This window comes from Schistosoma mansoni, assembly GCF_000237925.1.
Source record: "Schistosoma mansoni, WGS project CABG00000000 data, chromosome 3 unplaced supercontig 0077, strain Puerto Rico, whole genome shotgun sequence".
Lineage (NCBI taxonomy): Eukaryota > Metazoa > Platyhelminthes > Trematoda > Strigeidida > Schistosomatidae > Schistosoma > Schistosoma mansoni.
Genome location: NW_017386007.1, coordinates 646,327 through 667,629, shown reverse-complemented (window position 1 = coordinate 667,629; position 21,303 = coordinate 646,327). Strand labels below are relative to the sequence as shown.

The following is a 21,303-nucleotide window of genomic DNA, read 5'->3' as shown; positions in this document are numbered from 1 at the left end:
AGTGCTGAACATCATAATACTGACTGTCATTTTAGGACGATTTAGTGTAGAGAATTATGTGACTTCCAAGATCTTATAGATTGGGTAGTCACATCATGACAAATATAAACTTTTAGGATAAGGTTTATTATTACAGTAAAAAAGATAAATGTACTAATATCGAACTGGGCAATATTTCAACACCGTCACTATAATGAACTATATTTAAATAAAATTCAGATTGATCAAGGAAATAATGTGCAGTGTGCCGTGATATGCTACATGTCTAAACTAGTAAAAGAAAGGCTGGAGTATAGGGCAGAATGAATATTTGGTTATTTCAGAGGAATGAAAGAGAAGTGTTCAACTTTTGCTAGCAATAGAAATACTTGTATTATGAACATTTCACAGGCTTCATACCACTTTGCAGACATAGCCATGTTGATATTATAAAGCTTTTAATTGTTCACTTAGTTTTTCGATGATTTTAAGAATAAGTCTTTTCAGATAATGTATTCAGGATGGTAACATTTTTGGACTCGAAAGAATGTCGTTGTCAATAGAAGTTCTGTTGATGGAAGATTCGGACTTTGGTCGTCCTTGTAGACGGTACGTAGAAAGCACTCAACAAAGTGAGAGAAGTCATGATGAAGTCAACAGTGCTCTCATGTAAATAATTCAAATCAGTATTAGTTTACATAAATGCTGGTACTTGGATAACTAAATGCTTGCAGACATACATGCCATGTAACACAGGCCTTACTCAGGGTTGGGTACCATTCAGTCTGTTAAACTCCTGTGAATTGGGTGTCGCTGTTGCCATTTCCTCATCAATACATGAAGGAAACGTGGTAGCTAACGTAAAGATAACTTTTTATTATATGGATTTTTCGCGTCTTCGAATGTGATCTTAAACTTAGCCTGTCCTTCGAGCAAATGATCGATGCTAACTAACCGCCCTTTAAGGTTTCAGAACCCCCAATCGCCATAGCACCTGCACATCAGGTGGGGAGGTATAGAATGATGCAGCAAATTGTGTAAAGAATTGCCTTCCAAGAATTTGCTAAGGACCTTGGTTCATATGATTTTTCTCCCTATTCACTCACCATTTTTTCAGCGTAGTAGGAACCTTTATTCTCTTTAAGTGATTTTTAACTGATCAGTCACAGATACTGTATTTTTCAACACAATATTTACATCAAAACCATTTCCCTATGAGGATTATTTCGATATGCATTCTACCCTTAGTTCACCTAACCTAACTGCTTCGAAAGTATGTGATTCTAGCCCATTTTCCTTTAGGATATGCTTGGCAGCAGATTCCTCCAATCATGAACAAGGTGAATAAGCAGCTATAGGCCCTTTGACTTCTCCGAATCTAAACGGTCTTAGATAAAAGTTAATGGTATTGAAGTACTTATTGAAATTTTTCGAACAAGTCTCAGGCGACTCTTTAGAATTGCTGAGTAAAATTTGACCCCTCGCATGGTTCTTTTTCATGCTCTACTGCGGTAGCGTCCAACTTCCGTGGTGTAAGCTGACTGGCTTTTGTCCGCTTCACTCCGTCGTCGATGCATCCAATGACTGTACAGTACATTCACTTTCCGAAGGTGTTAGTTGCTTCCTTGTTTCCGTGATAATCCTTTTTAACATGGATCATTTTAATGATGACTACTGGCGGAAAGTTTAGGTGAAAGAAATAGTAGAATATTTCAAATGGTTCAAATGGTTGTGAACACAATCGAAGAAGCTCTCACCTATCGGGGTTCCATATCTAATAACAGCGGATCTCCGATACCTCCAAGTAAGAACCTAGGCATATTATCAATGAGAGGGAAAAAAGAGAGCAGTTCGTAAATTATAGTGAGGTGCTAACATCAGTCCTCAAGAATATGTCAAGCTTTTTCTTAAGTGTCATGGGAAGTCTCTTGGACTATTTCAACCGGCAGTGAATTTCAACATTTGAATACTCTTAAGGAGTAGAAAGTGTGTCTACAGTCTTGCTGTGTTGAGTCTCCAGTTTCCGGGCATCACCCCTAGGGTTCGTGTTGGTTGGTTATACAAGATTAACTTTCTCTGAAACCGTGTTGTTCGGGCGAAAAGAAGTTTATGGATATTAAGTAGTTGTGTAAATTTTGAGCGTACTAAGATAATTGATTTATATTTTACTCTTTAGGATAATTTGACTCGAAATTAAATAAAATTTCGAAAACAATGGGGTCTGAATCGTTAAAATTGCCAGACCGAAAACCACGCCCCAACTTCAGTCATCTAAAACAACCCGGGCCCTTGATTTTAGCTGCAAAACGCCGCGACCTTGTGACTCGTTTGAAGTCATGCTATGTTAAACCATGTGCTCGATTCTAGGATTGCCATAATCTGAGGCTTATGTTGCTGCTAATTGCTGTTTGTTGTTTTCCTGCATAAAAGCAAGTGCATTGTGTTCGCTTGCTGTGTCGTCGACTAACCTTTTCCTTTCACATATCCCAGTCCTCACTCACGCTATTCTGCGTGCCCCCGTAGTACACACAGTACCTTCTGGCTAGATAAAAACGACTAAAACTCCCCTTCAAAACCGTTTCTTGACATCCCTCACTTAGTTAAATCTAGTTTTTATCGTCTTTAACACATCAAGGCTACTGTTTTCACCTCATTTAGACTGCTTTCAGTTAGAAAACTATTATTCGGAAGTTGTTTAAGTATTTAGTCCGAAACCCGGCTCTCTTTGAAAAGCAGTAGTGATATATAACAGGTTATTCACTTCTCACTTACTAGTAGCCTGTGTGCTTCTAAAACTCAAAAGTCAGCTATAAATGTAGCTGTCACTGACTTCAGTAAGACTTTTGACCAAGTTCCACACAACTGGCTGTTATTTAAATTAAGTCACATCGGTATTGGGAGCAACTTATGTGTGTGGATAATAAATTTCCTAGTTGGGCGTCAACATAGAGTGCTGGTTAACTCCAAGTTGTCTAGCCCGGAGACTTTGGCAGTGTGCCTCAGTACAATTTTGTGGCCTTTGTTATCCCTCCAGCATAGAGGTGACTTTCCTAGTCTCGTATCATCTGTTTTGTTATATATTGAGGATGTCAAAACTTGGAGAGTGATAAAAGATTGTGACAGTTTGCAGCTTCAAAATAACGCAAAGATAATATGAATATTCTAAAATGTAACAGTTGCCGATAAATGCCTTAAAGTGCATTATAGTGCATACGGGTCATCAGGGCGCAGATACATACAAAGTGAGTAACATTGAGCTACCTGTTGTCCAGACACAACGACCTAGTAGTCATCGTTAGTTAAGGCTTAAAAACTACTGTGCAGTAGTCGCTGAAGGTTCTATGATCATATAGTCAATAGGTATACCCATTAACCATGTCCATGCTCCTGCTTAAAAAATATGATGGGCTGTTATAAAAGGTGCAAAGAACTGCAGCTAAGCTGATTCTGAGGATCGAAAGGCTCATGTATGACAATAAACTAGGTAAACTAGACCTATTTCCTTTGACCAGAAATGACTTGGTCACACTTTTCAAATTCACGATAAATTTGCGTTTGATAAGCCTTCATTTTCCTTGTCTTCTAATACAGAATTCACAAGGATACTAAGAATTCATCTGATTATCAAATTTCCCGTCGAATCATCAGAGAATGGAACTCGTTAACTCAATGCGTGTTTGAAGCTTTGTCGGCGCTTTCAAGAGGAAGCTGGACCAAACGCGACCAGCATTCACAGGACTAACACAAGCCATTTGTCTTTTTCAAACAAAAACTAGACTCCAACCTACCGAAGGGATTCTAAATTATTTTCATGGACATGAGTTGATGGTGATTTCTTTTATTATCTAAGATGCAAACAGTTTAATTTTGGTCTGAAGATTATATCATTGATTGATCGATCATCTACTACCACACACAATCTAGTTTCTCATTGTACTCCAGGATGTTGGTTTTAGCATTGTGTCTGGGACTTTTTAGTGCCTTCACTGTTTTCATAGTCAGGTTTTTTTATTTGAAAGTTCAGTGTTGGTTTTGTGGGCATACTGCCTCAACATCGTGGAGTAGAAAGACATCGTTTGTTTGTCAACAATGTGGTCAGTATAATGGATTTACAAGTGATGGTGATTACAATAAAGTCATACCATCCCAGTTCAGTGCCGAGTTAAATCCAGTTAATTTCAGTAAGGTAAGATCTATATTTACCCTTGATCTCTTTAGGCTCGCGGTACGTTTTCATCACATTCTGATGTATTGTGTCCGGACTGTACACGTAATCAAAATACTATTGTTCAAAAGTTGTCGGAGTATACTCCGAAAAATGACAGATCGGATGAGGAAATAAAAGAATACACTCGCCTTCTAGAGTTGGAATATGGTTTGTGTTCAAGTTGCTATCGAAAAGTTAATGATAAACTTAGGCAGGTAGGTTGCAATTTTTTATTGCATATATGTTAAGTCGAGGTCACTCAAATTTAATTTACCTTAATACCTACTGTTTACGGTTATGATTTTATTTTCATTTTGTGAGGATTAAACCTCTCACGCATTCCTATCACACCAATAAGTGCAATGTGAAGAACTGTAAAGAGTTGGTGGTTTGTTTTTTAAGGAACTAGATGTTTTTGGGCCGTCGCTAGATAGTGTGACCTTAAAAGACGTGCTGTTTTTCAGTACAACAAATGAAGTACCTATTCATATTGTTACTTTTTAAAACACCTGGATTTTTAAGGTCCAATTTATTAAAGCATACTGCCGCCACAGTCTCGAATGTTGAGCCTCCTGTGTTTCGCTATTTATTTATTATTTATTTATTTAAACATATATATTGGTACAAAAGGGCACCAGGTACATATGCGCCACACAAAATAATGAAAATAGGAAGAGAAGGGATGAAAAGATAAGGCGGACTGAAATGTACAACCAGAAGACTCTTTCAGTTAAGAAAGTTAGAACCATTCTTTATGTAGAAAGTAAAAGAAGGTTGCAGCAGGATCGCCACTGGCTTCTATTCTGAGCCATATCTGATAACGTCTCTAGCCACTGTGTTGCACCATCTCTCGGACCCCAGCCAGGGAGTCGTGAAGGACCAACAGAAGCTAGCCCTTTGCAGCTTTCTTTCATGCCACGACACCATGTCATACACTGACCTCCTCTCCGCTTTTTCCAACCAGTCCCGGGGTCGGCAAATAATGCACGACGTGGAAGTCTCTGGGACGAATATGTCCAAGCCACCGAAGTCGGTGTTTCAAGATGGTGACACCAATTGAATTATCATCTCTGCGCCCGAACACACGATGCCGAACCTCTGCATTACTAACATGGTGTTGCAACTGGATGTCAGCAATCCTTCGAAGACAACGATGATCGAACACCGAGAGTCGTCTAACATCCTCAACTCGGAGAGGCCAGGTTTCACAAGCATAGAGCAAAACTGCTCTCACCGACGCGTTGTAGATCCGACCTTTTACAGCCAGACTAACATCACGAAGGCACCAAAGATGGCCCAGATTGGCATAAGCCGCTCTGGCTTTCATAATACGTGCATCAATCTCATCACTCACACCACCACCAGCACTTATATAGCTACCTAGATACACGAACTTCTCAACTACTTCAATCTGCTCACCATCCAGGGTGAGTACAGGATGAGAATCCTGCCAGTCTTGTAGGAGTACTTTGCACTTGGAGGGTGCAAAGCACATGCCGTACCTACGGACACTGATTGCCAACTGATTAAGTGCGGATTGCATGGCTTGAGCATTATCGCACAGTAAGACAATATCATCCGCATACTCGAGGTTGAGAAGTCGTTCTCCAGGCAACATATCCACACCGCCATTACTTACATCCATCAGAGCTGTTTCCAGGATGTCGTCGATGGCAAAGTTGAAGAGGAATGGTGAGATCGGGCAACCCTGCCTAACCCCACTGCTCGAATGAAACAAGGGAGAAAGGTGATTGTATGCCCTCACTCTGCCTGAGGTGTTCGTATACAGGGCCTTTAAGGTGTTAATGAACTTCTCAGGCACACCCTTCTTCAATAGACAATCCCAAAGAACAGTCCTGTCCAACGAATCGAAGGCAGCCCTGATATCAAGAAACACTACGATTGTTGGCCTGCGATAAGTATGACGGTGTTCTAACACTTGGCAGAGGGTGAAGATGTGATCAATACATCCTCGACCAGAACGAAAACCAGCCTGCTCCTCGCGAGTCAATCGTTCTCGGGTTTTAAACAACCTACGAAGAATGATAGAAGCCAATAGTTTGGACGCAATCGAAAGTAGACTTATCCCCCGATAGTTATTGCAGGAACAACGTGAACCCTTTTTAAAGATAGGGACGACTATCGACTCATCCCATGATGTTGGAACACTTTCTTGTTCCCAAACCTTTCCAAACAACACAGTCAATTCCTTAGTCAGAAGGTCACCACCATCTTTAAAAAGTGCCGGAGGTAAGTCATCTAGGCCCGGTGACTTGTAAAGTTTCAAGAGTTGGAGTTCTTTTTGCGGACTTCCGCCTCGTTTGGTGGATCAGTCGTCACCGGCCATGGGGGGCAGGACAAGCTGGTTGATGTAGCCGGAGCAGCAGGCCAGTTGAACTGCCCTTCGAAGAATTCTGCCCATCGTCCAAGGCGTCGAGAGATATTAGTGATTGGCATCCCATCAACCTCGTAGATTGTTTCACTCACACCAGACTTCTTGCTGCCAGTGGCTCGGATGAGTTGGAAGAGCTTCCGGCAGTTACCAGATGCAGCTGCTGCTTCCATCTCATTAGCACGCTCCGACCACCAGGCTTCCCGGTCCTTACGTAAGCTTTGCCCGATTTCATTACGTAACAGCCTTCGTTTGTGGTCAAACTCACGGTCACCCGGAGTAGACCGACGGGCTTCCATCAGTTGTAAGGAGCCAGAAGAAACCTAGTGCTTGTAAGCGGGACGTTTCGCGAAGCCGCAAGCGGCTTTACTCGCCATTTTCATGGCGTCGTGAAGAAGCAACCAATGCTCATCTATACTTTTCGGTGGGGTGTTAGCTAGCCTAGAGGCTAGCTCCGCACGATACGTACTTGCAACAGAAGTTGCGACCAGTTTACTAATATCAATCCGTTGGTGGTGGTCAATCCTTCGGCCACTGAAAAGTAAGGTGAGATTGGCGCAGACCAGGGCATGATGAGACTCCAGATAGGTACTCCAAAAGGAGCGGCAGTCTTGTACACAACCACGCCAGCGGTAGCTGATCGCGATGTGATCAATCTGAGTCCAGGCTTGGGATGCAGAGGGAGGACGCCAGGTGGCACACCGGCGATGACTGTGCCGGAAGTTAGTGCTGGCCAGAAACAGGTTGTGGTCTGTGCACAGTTGCAGCAAACGGTCCCCGTTATCTGTCCTGCGACCAACAAGTCCCCATCGGTCACCTAAACGACTCTCTTCTGTGCCTAGACGCCCGACCCGAGCATTCAAGTCTCCGGCTAGTACTACAATATCTGTCGAACGCGCTTTTTGGAGAAGAACTGTTAACTGATGGTAAAAGTCATCGTTGATTGCATCCGGGCTGCAATCCGTCGGGGCATAGGCGGAGATGACGAAAAGACACCGTTTCTCACGCCGATTTCTTCTCACTTTGATGGAACTTTCTAATCTAACAGCACATAACCGACTGTTAATGGGGATCCAATCGATTAGTGCTGCCTCAGCCCTAGCGCTTAGTGCGACACCAACGCCTGCAAGACCAGACGAAGATGCCACAGGGTCCCTGGATAAGCGCACGTGGAACAAGCTTTTCGAGGCGACAGATGGAGAGCGGATTTGTATTACTTCACTAGAGTCTTGAATACGGGTCTCGGATAGACAACAAACATCAACATTAAGACCTTCCAAAGACATAGCCAGCCCTATTTGTTGTCTGATATGCATTAGTGTGCGAACGTTGAAGGAAGCCAGCTTGAACGGCGTACGTGGTTTCAGAAAGACTGCTTCAGTATTCATTATCGGTGGAAGCATTCACTTTCAACCAGACAGTGACTGGAGATCGTTTAGATAAGACAGATTTTCCACCATGGGCGAGCTGCTGCATAAGTTGAAAGTAAGGTTACACAAATTGGGGATAAAAGGGGGTGAGTTAGCGATATGGTAAATAATAATAATAATAATAATAATAATAATAATAAAGGTAATAATAATAATGTAAATTGTCTTGCTTCTAGCATTAGCAGGAATAGTATCGTCAATAGAATTCATCATTTCATTTATTTGTGTGTGGGCTGTGATACTGCCCGGGTGCCCAAACCGAAGCAGGTGGTTTTCTTAGGGGGCCACACCCGGAGCCTTTGACCAAAAGGTCTGATCCACAAGGCAGTGGAGCATCGTGAGGAGATGCAGTCCCATGGTAGCCGGTGATCAACGGTTGATTCGTACGCCATTTGTTCCCTCAGGATACTGGAGCCCATGTGCACCGTTGGTTTGGAATCAGGGTTTTCCAACTCCCGTAGGTGGACCCTCCATGTCCACCAACCCGGTTAAAGCTGTGGACATTCACTTTTCGTCCTCTCACTTTCGTACACAACACCCCCGCCACGAGAAGGCAGTGAGTAGGACTTCCCTGGCAGAGGCTATATATTCGCTGGCCATGTGAGAGCATTTCGAGAGGGAGAGTAGACTCTCCCCACTCTCGGTCGTACCATGGCATTTGGCGTTTCGCTATTGAATAAGAAAGTGCATTAAAACCAGCCGTCAAATTCTGAGACACGCTCTTACTAGTCTCAATCGTAACTACCCCGATTTTCCGTCCATAAAAATTTTCATATCAGCATTCCTCGTTGGAAACAAAAGTTACTATAGATACTGAATAAATCCATCAAGTGCCAAACAACAATCTGCAAATTCATAAGAGTACTAGTGTGGTGTGAGCTACTGATATCAACATAAGTAGTATATATGGTGAGTAAGGAATAGAATATCTGACAGCAGAAGATTGAGAAGATCAAGAAGAGAAGAACAGAAATAGAAAGCAATTTGTGTGAAAATCCAGGAACAATGAAGCCTGAGGCAATTGAAGAACATTTTGCAAATAGTGTATCATAGCATGGTTTTTGTATTTTACCAAGTAACGTTGTAATTTGTGCTAAATACATAGTTGGTTGTCCTCACCTGTGTTCTCATTCACAACATTTGGTGTCGCTGCCTCCAAGGATGAAGATCCCATGGCCGAAGGAATTTGAGGACGGAGATGTGATGAGCTTCCTGAAGGAGTTCGAAGCTGTGGCGGAGCTGGTGGGAGTGAAGGAGCCGAAGGCGAAGACGGTGGTGCTGGGGACGCTGCTGAGAGGCAGAGCGAAAGCTGTATATGACAGCCTGGACGGTGCGGGCGGTAAGACGACATGGGAGGCAGTCACGGAGAGGTTGATCGTGGAGTTCGATAGCCCAGTGGACAGAGAAGAAGCACTGCAGAAGTTCCGAGTGGCGAAGTTGCCGATCGATGGTGATCCGCTGGTGCTGGCCGTCGAGCTTACCAAGTTGCTGCGTCGCGCGCTGCCAAATCTGGATGAGGAGTCGGAGGCACAGTTGTTGGCGTCGCAGTTTATCGAGAGCGTGCCAGTTGCCGTTTCCCAGCAGCTGAGACTGGTACACGCCGCGCAACCTATGGATATCAGTGAGCTTGCAAAGGTGACGCGGCAGTTGATGACACGAACAGTAGCTCCGGTCGCGTGCGAAAGTCAGGAGATAAGCAGCATTGAGAAGAAGATTGAAGAACTGCAGCACGAGATTGCGGCATTACGAGTGATTCGTAAAAGGAATGATAAGTGTTTCGCATGTGGAGGGACAGGACACTGGAAGATAAACTGTCCAACACGACGAAAACGGAGATATTTTAGACGTTACGTGTTTCCTTCTTACTCTAGGGATCTGGGGGTTGTTGCATTAGTAGATAGAGGGGCAGTCTATGCAAGAGTGAACGTAAATGAACTAGATTTAGTGTGCCTAATCGATACAGGGGCAGCAGTTTCGTTAATAGGTAAAGAGCAATGTAAGAGATTCAAGCCGTGTAAAGTCGCAGTTCACACTATAGGAGGGCATATGATAGAGGTATTAGGCGTGTCTAACAGTATCGTAAAAGTGGATGGTTCGGCGATAAGTTTCCCGTTCGTGGTAACCGCAAACCTGTCGAGACCAATATTAGGAGCAGATTTCCTAAGAGAAGTAAAAGCCATAGTTGACCTAAGAAGCGGTAAGGTGGTCACGAAGTACGGTTCATTCCCAATACATGAAAGTAGCGAGGTGGCTGAGGTTAGAGTGGCAACAGCCGTTCCGACGAAGAAACCAAACATCACCGAGTTGTGCAAAAAGTATGCGAAGCTGTTCACTGGAGAAGGAGAACCGTACGGATTTTGCGACAAAGTAAAGCACGAAATCCCGATAAAGAACGATGGAGGAAGTATATTCACAACACGTCGTGTCCCTGTGCACTTAGAGGCTGAAGTAAATCGACAGGTCCAAGAGATGCTGAAAGAAGGAATAATTGAGGAGGCGGACAGCCCATATAGCTCACCGGTACTCTTGGTAAAGAAACCGAATGGGAAATATAGATTTTGTGTTGATTTTAGAGAACTGAATAATATAACAGAACTAAAGCCGTGTGCAATGCCAACAGTAGTGGAAACATTAGATCGGCTGCAGAATGCCACAGTGTTTACAGTGTTGGATTTGCGGTCAGGTTATTGGCAGCTGCCTATAAAAGAGAGCGATCGAAGCAAAACAGCATTTACCATACGTGATAAACAATATCAATTTAGACGAATGCCGTTTGGATTGGCGGGTGCACCATTTACGTTCAGAAGATTAATGTCGCTACTGCTCAGGGATCTAGATAATGTCGAAGTGTATGGCGACGATGTAGTTGTATACAGCCAGACAGAAACAGATCATGTCAAGCATGTGGAAGCGGTCTTGAAGCGAATTGAAGAATTCGGACTTCGAATTAATAAGGACAAGTCACAGATGGCTAAAAGTAGCATCACGTTGTTGGGGCATAAAGTGGGAAATGGAGAAATAAAACCACTGCCGGAGAAAATTCTGACTATAAAGAACGTTGCAGTACCGAATTCGAAAAGGAAATTGAGACAGTTCCTGGGAAGGGCGGCGTTCTACAGTCGGTTCATCAAGAATTTCAACGAAATAGCAGCACCCCTTTATAAGTTGTTGAGTAACACTAAATTTTCGTGGACTGAAACCGCCCAACAAACGTTTAATCAAATCAAAAACGTGCTGGACGACCGCCAGATGACGCTAAGACTGCCCGAACTGGAGAAACCGTTTACAGTGACAACAGACGCAAGTGACCATGGTATAGGTGCCGTTTTAAGTCAGTCTAATAGAGTGGTGGAATACGCAAGTCGCGTTCTCACGCCTGCGGAACAGAAGTATTCAACGATCGAAAAGGAGTGTTTAGCGATTGTGTGGGCAGTAGACAAGTGGAGACCATATCTGTTAGGTAGACGATTTCACATCGAGACTGACCATAAACCTCTGCAGTGGCTACAAACAGCACGAGACCCACGTGGGAAGTTGGCGCGATGGATGATACGTCTGCAGGAGTATGACTTCAGTATCGGGCATGTTCCAGGGAAGGAAAATGTAATGGCAGACTACCTGTCAAGACCAGACATGGAAGCCGAGCTTCCATTGACAGCATACGCAGTGAACAGTATAGAGGGAGACCCACTAGAACTCGTCCGGCAACAGAAATCTGATCCTAAACTTCGAGAGGTAATCAGAGTGATAAGAGAGGGGGCAGATGTTGACAAACGAGCAATGGACAAGGAGGTAATAATGTTGCTTCGGCAAAAGGAAAGACTGAAAGTGAACACATATGGAGCTCTGGTCTGGCAGGATGATGACAAAAATTGGGTGGCTGTGATCCCGAAAGACTGGCGGCGTAAGATGATACACGAATGCCATCAGGTAGCGCACACAGGTATCGCAAGAACGACAGATTTACTACGGCAAAGTGCATACTGGCCAGGCATGAGAGACGATGTGGCCCAATATGTGTTGACGTGCCAGCAGTGCCAATTAATGAAAAGCGATAGATACATGCAACCGCCATTGCAGTCGGTCCCAGTAACCGCAGTCGGTGATCTATGGTCGGTAGATGTGATGGGACCATTTCCACAGACGGATAGCGGCAACCGATACTTACTAGTAATGACGGAACATGCTACACGATGGGTCGACGCTGTACCGATTGCCGACCAGCGGGCGAAAACAGTGACCGAAGTAATAATCCGGCACATTGTAGCGGGTCATGGAGTACCGAAGATGATACTAACCGACCAGGGTCCCTGTTTTGAAAGTGACGAGTTTAAGGCCCGTTTAAAGCAGTTCGGCATCAAGAGGATACGAACTACACCGTATCACCCTCAGACGAACGGGCTTACGGAAAGAAACAACCGGACATTAAAGGAATGGTTAGCATCTAAAGGAGGGAATTGGGAGAAAGAGTTACCACTAATTTTGCTGGCGCATCGTGCCTCCATCCAAGGAACAACCAAGAAATCACCTTTCCTACTTATGTATGGTAGACAGCCACGAATTCCAATGCATAGTAAAACGTGGCCACAGCAGCAGAAGTGGACAGCAACAAGATTAAGGAAAGAGAGGACGGAGGCAATAAAGAACGTGAAAAAGAAACAAATATCAGACATCAAGAAGGCGGAACAGCAGAGAAGAGCGTGGAAGCCTTTTAGAGTGGGGGACCTGGTAAAGTGTAGAGAACGGAGAGCTAACACTGAAGGAGGACCAGGGTCAGGAAAGCTGATCCCGAAATGGGAGGGACCGTACATTATCACGGAGAGACGCGGCCCAGTTTACACGATCCGGAGAGAAGACAAGCAGAAGCGTGTAAATGCCAGTCAACTACAGAGATGGTTTCAAGAACATCATGAGCACGAGTCACGAACAGCACCAAAGGAGACAATGGTACGCCGATCAGAAAGATTGCGAGAACAGCTTATTAAAAGGGGGGACGAGTGTGGTGTGAGCTACTGATATCAACATAAGTAGTATATATGGTGAGTAAGGAATAGAATATCTGACAGCAGAAGATTGAGAAGATCAAGAAGAGAAGAACAGAAATAGAAAGCAATTTGTGTGAAAATCCAGGAACAATGAAGCCTGAGGCAATTGAAGAACATTTTGCAAATAGTGTATCATAGCATGGTTTTTGTATTTTACCAAGTAACGTTGTAATTTGTGCTAAATACATAGTTGGTTGTCCTCACCTGTGTTCTCATTCACAACACTAGGACAACTTGTCTTTGAAGGGATGAGGTTAATAAAGCTACAACCACAATTACAAGTTCTTTATGCTTCATTTTCTTTTTTTTTGACAAACGTCAAGATTACAAACGTTTGAGGCTAGATTTTCGCTTAATAGACCTTTTATTTCATACTGTAGATTAAATGTATTAGCTTTCAACAAATTAGCATTGTCAACCTTAAAGTTACGATTTTCAATTTCCACTCAATCAGTTTACTTAATTTCAGGTTATTGTACAAAAGCTGCAAGTGTATTGGTTATTATTACTTGCAAGATTTAAGAATAAACATCTCATCGTCCCTAAACTCAACAGTCACTGAAAACGTGCTCTCAGTCAACCTTCAGTCAGTCAGCTACAACGTAGGACCAGGCACATAAATGCATCGATCCAAGTTGCCATACTTCATCAGCACAACAAGATTAACACCGAATTCATAGAAGTTAATTTAATAGTGGTGATATATAATAGAAAGATTGTATATAAGGATATAGTACGGGAAAAAAGACAGATATGAAGCAATTTTAGTCTCATGGTTTAAAGGGTTTATTTATTTATTTATTTGAACACATAAATATTGGTACAAAGGGGCACCAAATACAGATGCGCCACACAAATCAAATGAGATTTGTGTGAGGGCTGTGATACTGCGCGGGTGCCCAGTAGATGCAGTCCCATGGAACTCGGTGACCAACGATTGATTCAAACGTCATTTGTTCCCTTAGGATACTGGAGCCGATGTGGACCATTGGCTTGGAAGCAGGGTTTTCCAACTCCCTTAGGTGGACTCTCCGTGTTCACCAACCCGGTTAAAGCTCCGGACATCCTCCTCTCACTTTCGTGAACAACACCCGTGGTACGAGAAGACAGTGAGTAGGATTTCTTCGGCAGTGGCATGCACGTGGCCTTGGAGAGCTAATTCTCCCCACTCTCAGCAGTATCAGGGCATTGGGGGGCAAAAGAGTGTATGCACCTACGTCATTGTGATCGATTCTGAGTCATGTTACCTAGAGTCTCCAAACATTGGTTAAGATAGTCACGCGTACCCCAACCAAGTAGTTTGCATCTACCAACATGGCTCAGGCTAAAAGTTAGTGACCTCAAGCACCTCAGTTAACCTTGTTGTATCCCGTTTTACCACATTTCTGTCGTATTATATAAGGTCACTGTTTTTTGTCCCATAAAATAGATCTCAATGGCTGTTCATTTATGCAAGCTTATTATTGGCTCCTCAGCGCCTGAACTGTTCTGAAACTCTTAATTTTGATATAGTACCGTTGTTATGACTTTTGTTTGTCTTCAGATTGCTTTCAAGCTGGAATTAAACTGACAGTTCCACTTGTATTTCTATTTGCCTTACTCCAGCTTAGCGAAGTACTAACAGTAGTGCTGGTTACATCAGATTAATGTAATTAGATTGTCCTCAAATGCCCTGGTACGACTGAGAGTGGGGAGAGTTAGCTCTCCCCATCAAAATGCTCTCAAATGGCCACGTGCATACCACTGCCATGAAAGTCCTACTTACTGCCTCCTCGCGGCGGGTGTGTTGTTTACGAAATTAAGAGGACGAAAGGCGAATGTCCAGTACTTTAACCGGGTTGATGGATATGGTGGATCCACCTGGGGTAGTTGGAAAACCCTGATTCCAAACCAATGGTGCACATGGGCTCCAGCATCCTGAGAGAACCTATTGTTGGTTACCGGCTACCATGAGACTGCATCTCCTTACGTTGCTCCACTGCCTTGTGGATCAGATCTTTAGGTCAAACGCTCCGGGTGTGGCCCTTAAGGAAACCACCTGCTTCGGTTTGGGCACCTGGGCAGTATCACAGCTCTCACTGACAATGACTCAATGACAATTACTTTAAGACATTAAAGAGGAAGAATGTACTGGTTAAAACTGTCAATGATTTTAATGTTTGATTATGTTTTCTTGAGTAAAAGCTTGGACCAGATTACCGAGCGAAACGTTGGATTTTTCCTTCAAATTCAATTATTTAGATTAACTCAGCAACTAAATACTATAAAAAAACTATACATTCAAATTTAGATCAAAGTTTTTATCTTCATAGTTGAAATCATGGGTCAATTGAAGCTAGACTACCATGGAAAACCTGAAAGCACTGAACGGCCGATTCGTCCTATTATGGGACTCGTCAGCAGTGCGCATCCACGATCCCGCCTCGCAAGCGAGATTCGAACCCGAGACCTACCAGTCTCTCGCCAGAGCACTTAATCGATAGACCACTGAGCCGGCATCCAACAGTGTTAATGTCGTTGGATTTTGACTTCAAATTCAATTACTTAGATTAACTCAGCAACTAAATACTATAAAAACTATTCATTCAAATAGTTCTTATCAACAACTACTTTACTTGACTTTCTTTGTCTTCTTTTTCTTCTAACAGTTAGATTACAAATTATTACCAAGTTTCATTGATTGGTGGCATAACAACAAACAACAAACCATCTCCATAACAAGAAGTTCAATCTCATTGAAAACTCCTCGTCAAATCATTATATGGTTTGAATTGTTTATTATTTTACGTTTGATTAGTATATTATGCTTTATTTGTATTATAATTAGTCCTATTCTAATTGAAATCAGTAAACAAACATGCCTTATCTATGTGACAAAGAATAAATCTTACTTATATAAACTAATTGAACTATTTTGGTCTAGTAATTGTCGATCCTATACACGACAATATTGTAATGAGATTTTAGCTTATTCTCAACATTTCTCCCTTACTAATACTGGCCAATTATGGTTTAATTTATTATTGATTTGTTTACAAATAACCCTTGTTGCTATGAGTAGTTTACGACTTGATAACAAACATAATACATCATATCATTATTCAATCTATCATGATGGTTTAAAATCTCTGGTCTTATTGTATGATATTTCGATGCTTTTAATCTCATTAAATATTCTCTTATCTTCATCATCATCATCATCGTCATTAAGTCTTGATAGTTTTAATTTAATGAGTAGTATAACATTACCCATTGCATCTACCCATATTACCCTATTAGGTGTGTTCATTTTGTTTGCTTCATTCATTATCATTCTTTATGGAATCCGAGTATGGTTATCATTTTTCTTGAAAGATTGTAAATCTCAACAGAAAACATTAAAAGATACATGGCCTAGTCATGTTAAGTTACCATGTCTACAATCTACAGATAGTATAAGTTATTATTCAACACCAAGTCATCATTCTACAAATTATACCATGGACTCTTTAATAAATTCAAGTGGAAGATCTCTTGAAGATGAGCTGGCTGATACAAAACTATTTTCAGCAACAAAAAACTATAATAATGTATTTCGACCATCTGTGTTAAGCAGTAGTAATATCTCGCCCAGTGCTATTGGTTCACAACATTCTACTGTCAATTCTCGACATTCATTTAGATCTTCCAATATGTATTCAACTCATTATAATCCAATGAAACAACAAATGATTGAATCCGGTCAACGGGATGATGATAATTTAAGTTATCTATCAAGTGTTAGTCATTATAAACCTAATTGTTATACACTTGATTCCAATTCAAGTGGTCATTTACCTACTAACTTAACACAATCTATGGTGAAACATAAATCTAATTCATCCAAACGTAAACGACGAACTGGTCTTATACATTTTGTATTATGTTTACTATTTGGTCGATTAGAAACATGGAAAGATGTATGCTTAGAATTAACTTGTTTGGCAAATGCAATTTTTCTTAGTATTGTAATTTATTGTACATATCGACTTATGTATTGCCTTGTCAATGTATTTGATAATTGAAAAAAAATTTGTTATCAATTACTACTTGGCAGACTTTTTGAATTGTAATTTTGATTATTTTAAATACTCTGTCCATGATACACAGACGTTCCGTCAGTCAGTCAGTCAGTCAGCTACAACGTTGCTGCTACCTTGACGTGGTGGTCCGGCTTGCCTATCGTGATGAACCAATCGAGTTATACTGGCTGGAACAATCGTTCCTCAAGGTTCTACCATGCTAGGCAGGTCGGTTGAAGAGCGGTAAGGCTAAAAGCCGCAAACCCAAGGTCCGAAGACGAAGTCGTACTGCTGACTGTACAGAGGTGTGATATCAGTACGGTGTTTCCTTCAGACAACCAGCATAACAGTGATGCTTCCTTCCCAAAAGGAGGGGTGGGGTTAGAAAAGGTCGACCCTGAAAATGCAAACCTCGCTATATCCTACGGATATCCGTCTCCGGCTGTAAGGTCCCAACAAGTACGGAGCTAACACAAAAACTACCCACAAAATAGTCGTGTGTGACCGACCTCAAGCAGTTGTCCCTTGGACACTGCAGTCTCGCTCTCAGGTCATTAAGACCACTTCTAACCCAATTTCCTTTTCAGGTACCCCTAGAAGAACCCTTCCACGGTGTGGGCAACCGGGAAATGATAATTGCCCTCATACCTCTAACAGCACTCAAGACCACTGAGGCACATTTATGCATCGGTCCAAGTTGCCATACCTCTTTGGCAACACCAAATTCATAGAAGTAGTTAATTTAGTGGTGGTAATATATAAAAGAAAGGTTGTATATAAGGATATAATACAGGAAGAAAGACAGATATGAAGCAATTTCAGTCTCACGGTTTAAGGGAAGATAAAGAGTGTATACACCTTACGCCATTGTGATCGATTTTGAGCCGTCACCTAGAGTCTCCAACCATTGGTTCGGGAAAAGACAACTCCAAGTTGTATTGATTGAATAAGTGATCCATAAGGTTGATAGACAATGGTACTGGTTATTGGAAATTGATAAGAAATTAAAAAAACCCTTTAAACATAACTATGTTTTGTTTGAAAAACTGTAATTTGAAAATCGTTTACTACACTTTTAATCGAACCTAAAGATGAAATGAATGGGGTAGATACGTTTGTTATGTTTAGTTAAAATTAGATGGATTAATGTTCCGTTCAAGATATCATAATTCATTTGAACTTCTACAACTCGCTTCTTAAAGTCATTCATTAATATAAATAGGTAACCAAGTTCAGGGCAGAGAATATCGTGGATTATACTTTTGAGGAGAACTATCCTCAAATCAGATAAGAAATAATTGCTCTCCAAATGTGATGGTGGTCTATCTTTGTAGATATTTTTTTAAGAGTGATGGTACAATCGATGAGCATAGATCTTCATTCATTTAGCCTAATAGTGATGTATGGAACTACATTTTCGTATTCTTAAGTAGGTAGAACAGTTGGTTTGTTGAATATGACCTCATACCGTTAGTGTTTTATGTAGATTAATTCCATATAGTCGAATGTCATTTTTTTGAAATTAGTTGATGTCCATACGAGATGCATTTTGTAATCCTTTGTGCAATACAGAACCTTTTATTTTCAATGAACCATTCCATTGAGTTAAAACGTTGACAAAGTTTTTCGGGACTTCCGATGTAGTGAACCAAGAAGGCGAGTGGACACAATCGAGTGTATTTGACACAAAAATTACAGACTATCATTAAAATCTGACAACCATACAGTATACAGTTAATTTGCGAACTATCAATCAGTTGTCTGAATCTTGACCATTCCTGCTGCAAGTATCAGTGCATAGTCTCCGATTATTATTGTTCATGCATTTTCATACTAATCGTGTCCCGTTCTCACCTTGTCGATCTTCTACTAGAATACATTCAATGCCCGACCATTGTTATATACTACTGATTTGAATATAAGTAGCCTACACCATAATCTGATGATTTAGTAGTTTGTTTTTATGATTGATCATTCGTTCATTGTCGGGAAGTATTCTATGAAATCTATCTTTAACCTATATCATATCAATAGAATCGCTACATCGTCTCCTAAATTTTTGTATGCGAACGGGATACCATTCTAGTAAGCATAGTATACGTAGAATATGTTAGATTATTCTTTTATAATATTTATTTAATATAACTGATTGTTGGTAAAAACGTTCCATCGGGTTTTATTCATTCTAACATTAAGGAAGCAGGAGTTAGGTTCATTTTCCTTCTCGAAGGCTTATTTTATTGGTAGGTGACAGCTATAGATTACATATTTAAAACATTCAAATGGAAGTTATGATCGCAGGTTATAAAAATATTGTTTGCATATAAAACCGACAGCTCATTGACTCTCAACTAACAATGCTCCATGTTACAACTGTGCTTACACAGAAAACCTACATGGAACAGTCAGTTGACAACCTTCTATAACAATAAATATGAGGGTGCTGCACTCTAGCCAGCGCATCATTATCAACAACCCAAAAGACAATGTCGTTTCACTTGGTTGCTGTGTGTTTATCAGTACACCTATTTATGTTGGGCATGTTGTAATAGTTGTTCAGTGCGCATTTTGTGCAGGGGTGGTAACAAACTCTACGCTACGTGGTTAAGAAAGCGAGCTAGTGGTGTATGTTGCTTATGTTAACAGATACAAGTAGTATGTAGCAGCAGTCAAGATTGGAATGCCCACCAGCAGAAAATTAAAATGAAGGGAAGAGTGAGGAAATCGGAGAGCGATCGAGATAACATCAGAATTAGATGAATGATGGAACATTTAAAAGACAACTCAAAAAAGATGTGCAAATGATGTAAATAATGTATGATTTCCATATTTTGCTAAGCAACTCAGTGACTTTGCATTAAACAATAAACTAGTTTCCCTCATCTGAGCACTCGTTCCTTACAGTTAGACTCGAAATTCGATCATGGAACGTCTTATCACGACAACCGATACTGCCAAGACAGATCGATCGTTTAAAGTCATCTATGAGATAAATAAAAACAGCACATTGGAATTTTTCCGTTTTATATATCTCACTGAAGCCTTCGCTATTCACTGTGAAACCAGGACTATGTGTACGAAAGAATAGTACTCGATATCTTGATTTTTATTCATTTAACCATATTACTGAATACATTTCTATAATTGTTGTTCTGTCTAGTTTCTATAAGAATCTTATTTCATTTTTGATCGAACTCCTGAATACAAATGGAAATTCTGTACGGTTATTTGTTTTTCCCGCGACATTCATTTTATCACTGTTATGAGAACATATATGCGGCTGTACAAACTTTAGGGATGAAATCTCTGGAAAGAAACCCCACCAAACCCGTCTTGTTTCCGAATAGATTCACATACAACGTCTCACCGTTGTTAGTTAATTTTCCCATTGGTAGACTAAAAGTCGGTACCTATAGCCCGTAGGACACTGTCCAACCTTTAAAAAGCAGACTATCAAAACACCTGTGTAAATATGATCTACTCTTCAGTAATATGAGATAACCGGTTGACTTAACATAACATAGAAAGAAGGGGCCACTCTTAAGCGATCATGTTGAAGTGGTTTTCAGTACTCTGATCCACTATTTAGTGGAAAGTAAAATCATGAAATGGTTTTGTGTAGTTGGCTATAATTGTCTAGATTTTATTCAGTTTTGCTGATATTCGGATCAAACCCAATCTATTGATGAGACCAGCATAAGATCTATGGAAACTTCTTAATTTTCATACAGGACCAAATTACCACAGATTTCGACTTAAAAATTCGTTCCTCGTAGTGTTAAGTTATCCAAGACAGAGTCAACTACTGGGAAAATGTGACGCAATTATTTTTTATAATGAATTTATCACTCCCTTCATGTACCCAGCTAACTGGAAGTACTAAGCTGTACTGATTTCCTCGTAGTTTCTTGCTAAGTAATATGCCAAATTTCCGTCTTTATCTCCTTACTCTATTTTTAAGATAGATTATCTCGTAAACGAAGGCCTTCATCGCAAGATTGTTTGTATGATTAAGCAAATCTTATCTCTTGTTCTATTGCTTGCAGTACATAAAACTCTCATAATCACTAATCAGCAAAACGACCAGATGAAATGAAAATCTTTATTTACCAATCACGTAGTAAACATTCAATTTAAACCAATCCCATCTAAACAGTATTCATAATCACACAGTTTAATTGTTAACGATCAACAGGTGGAAGAAAAAAAA

At 41.0% G+C, this 21,303-nt stretch overlaps 1 protein-coding gene across 1 annotated transcript; it reads left to right on the top strand.

Annotated features, from left to right (window-relative positions):
* Positions 1–1,210: 1,210 nt before the first annotated feature.
* Positions 1,211–17,096, top strand: Smp_159910 (hypothetical protein; the record flags this gene model as incomplete). Its single annotated transcript, XM_018791381.1, has 4 exons — positions 1,211–1,319; positions 3,999–4,165; positions 4,198–4,401; positions 16,425–17,096. 4 exons carry the CDS (start codon positions 1,211–1,213, stop codon positions 17,094–17,096), a joined length of 1,152 nt encoding a protein of 383 aa, XP_018645439.1.
* Positions 17,097–21,303: the final 4,207 nt, after the last annotated feature.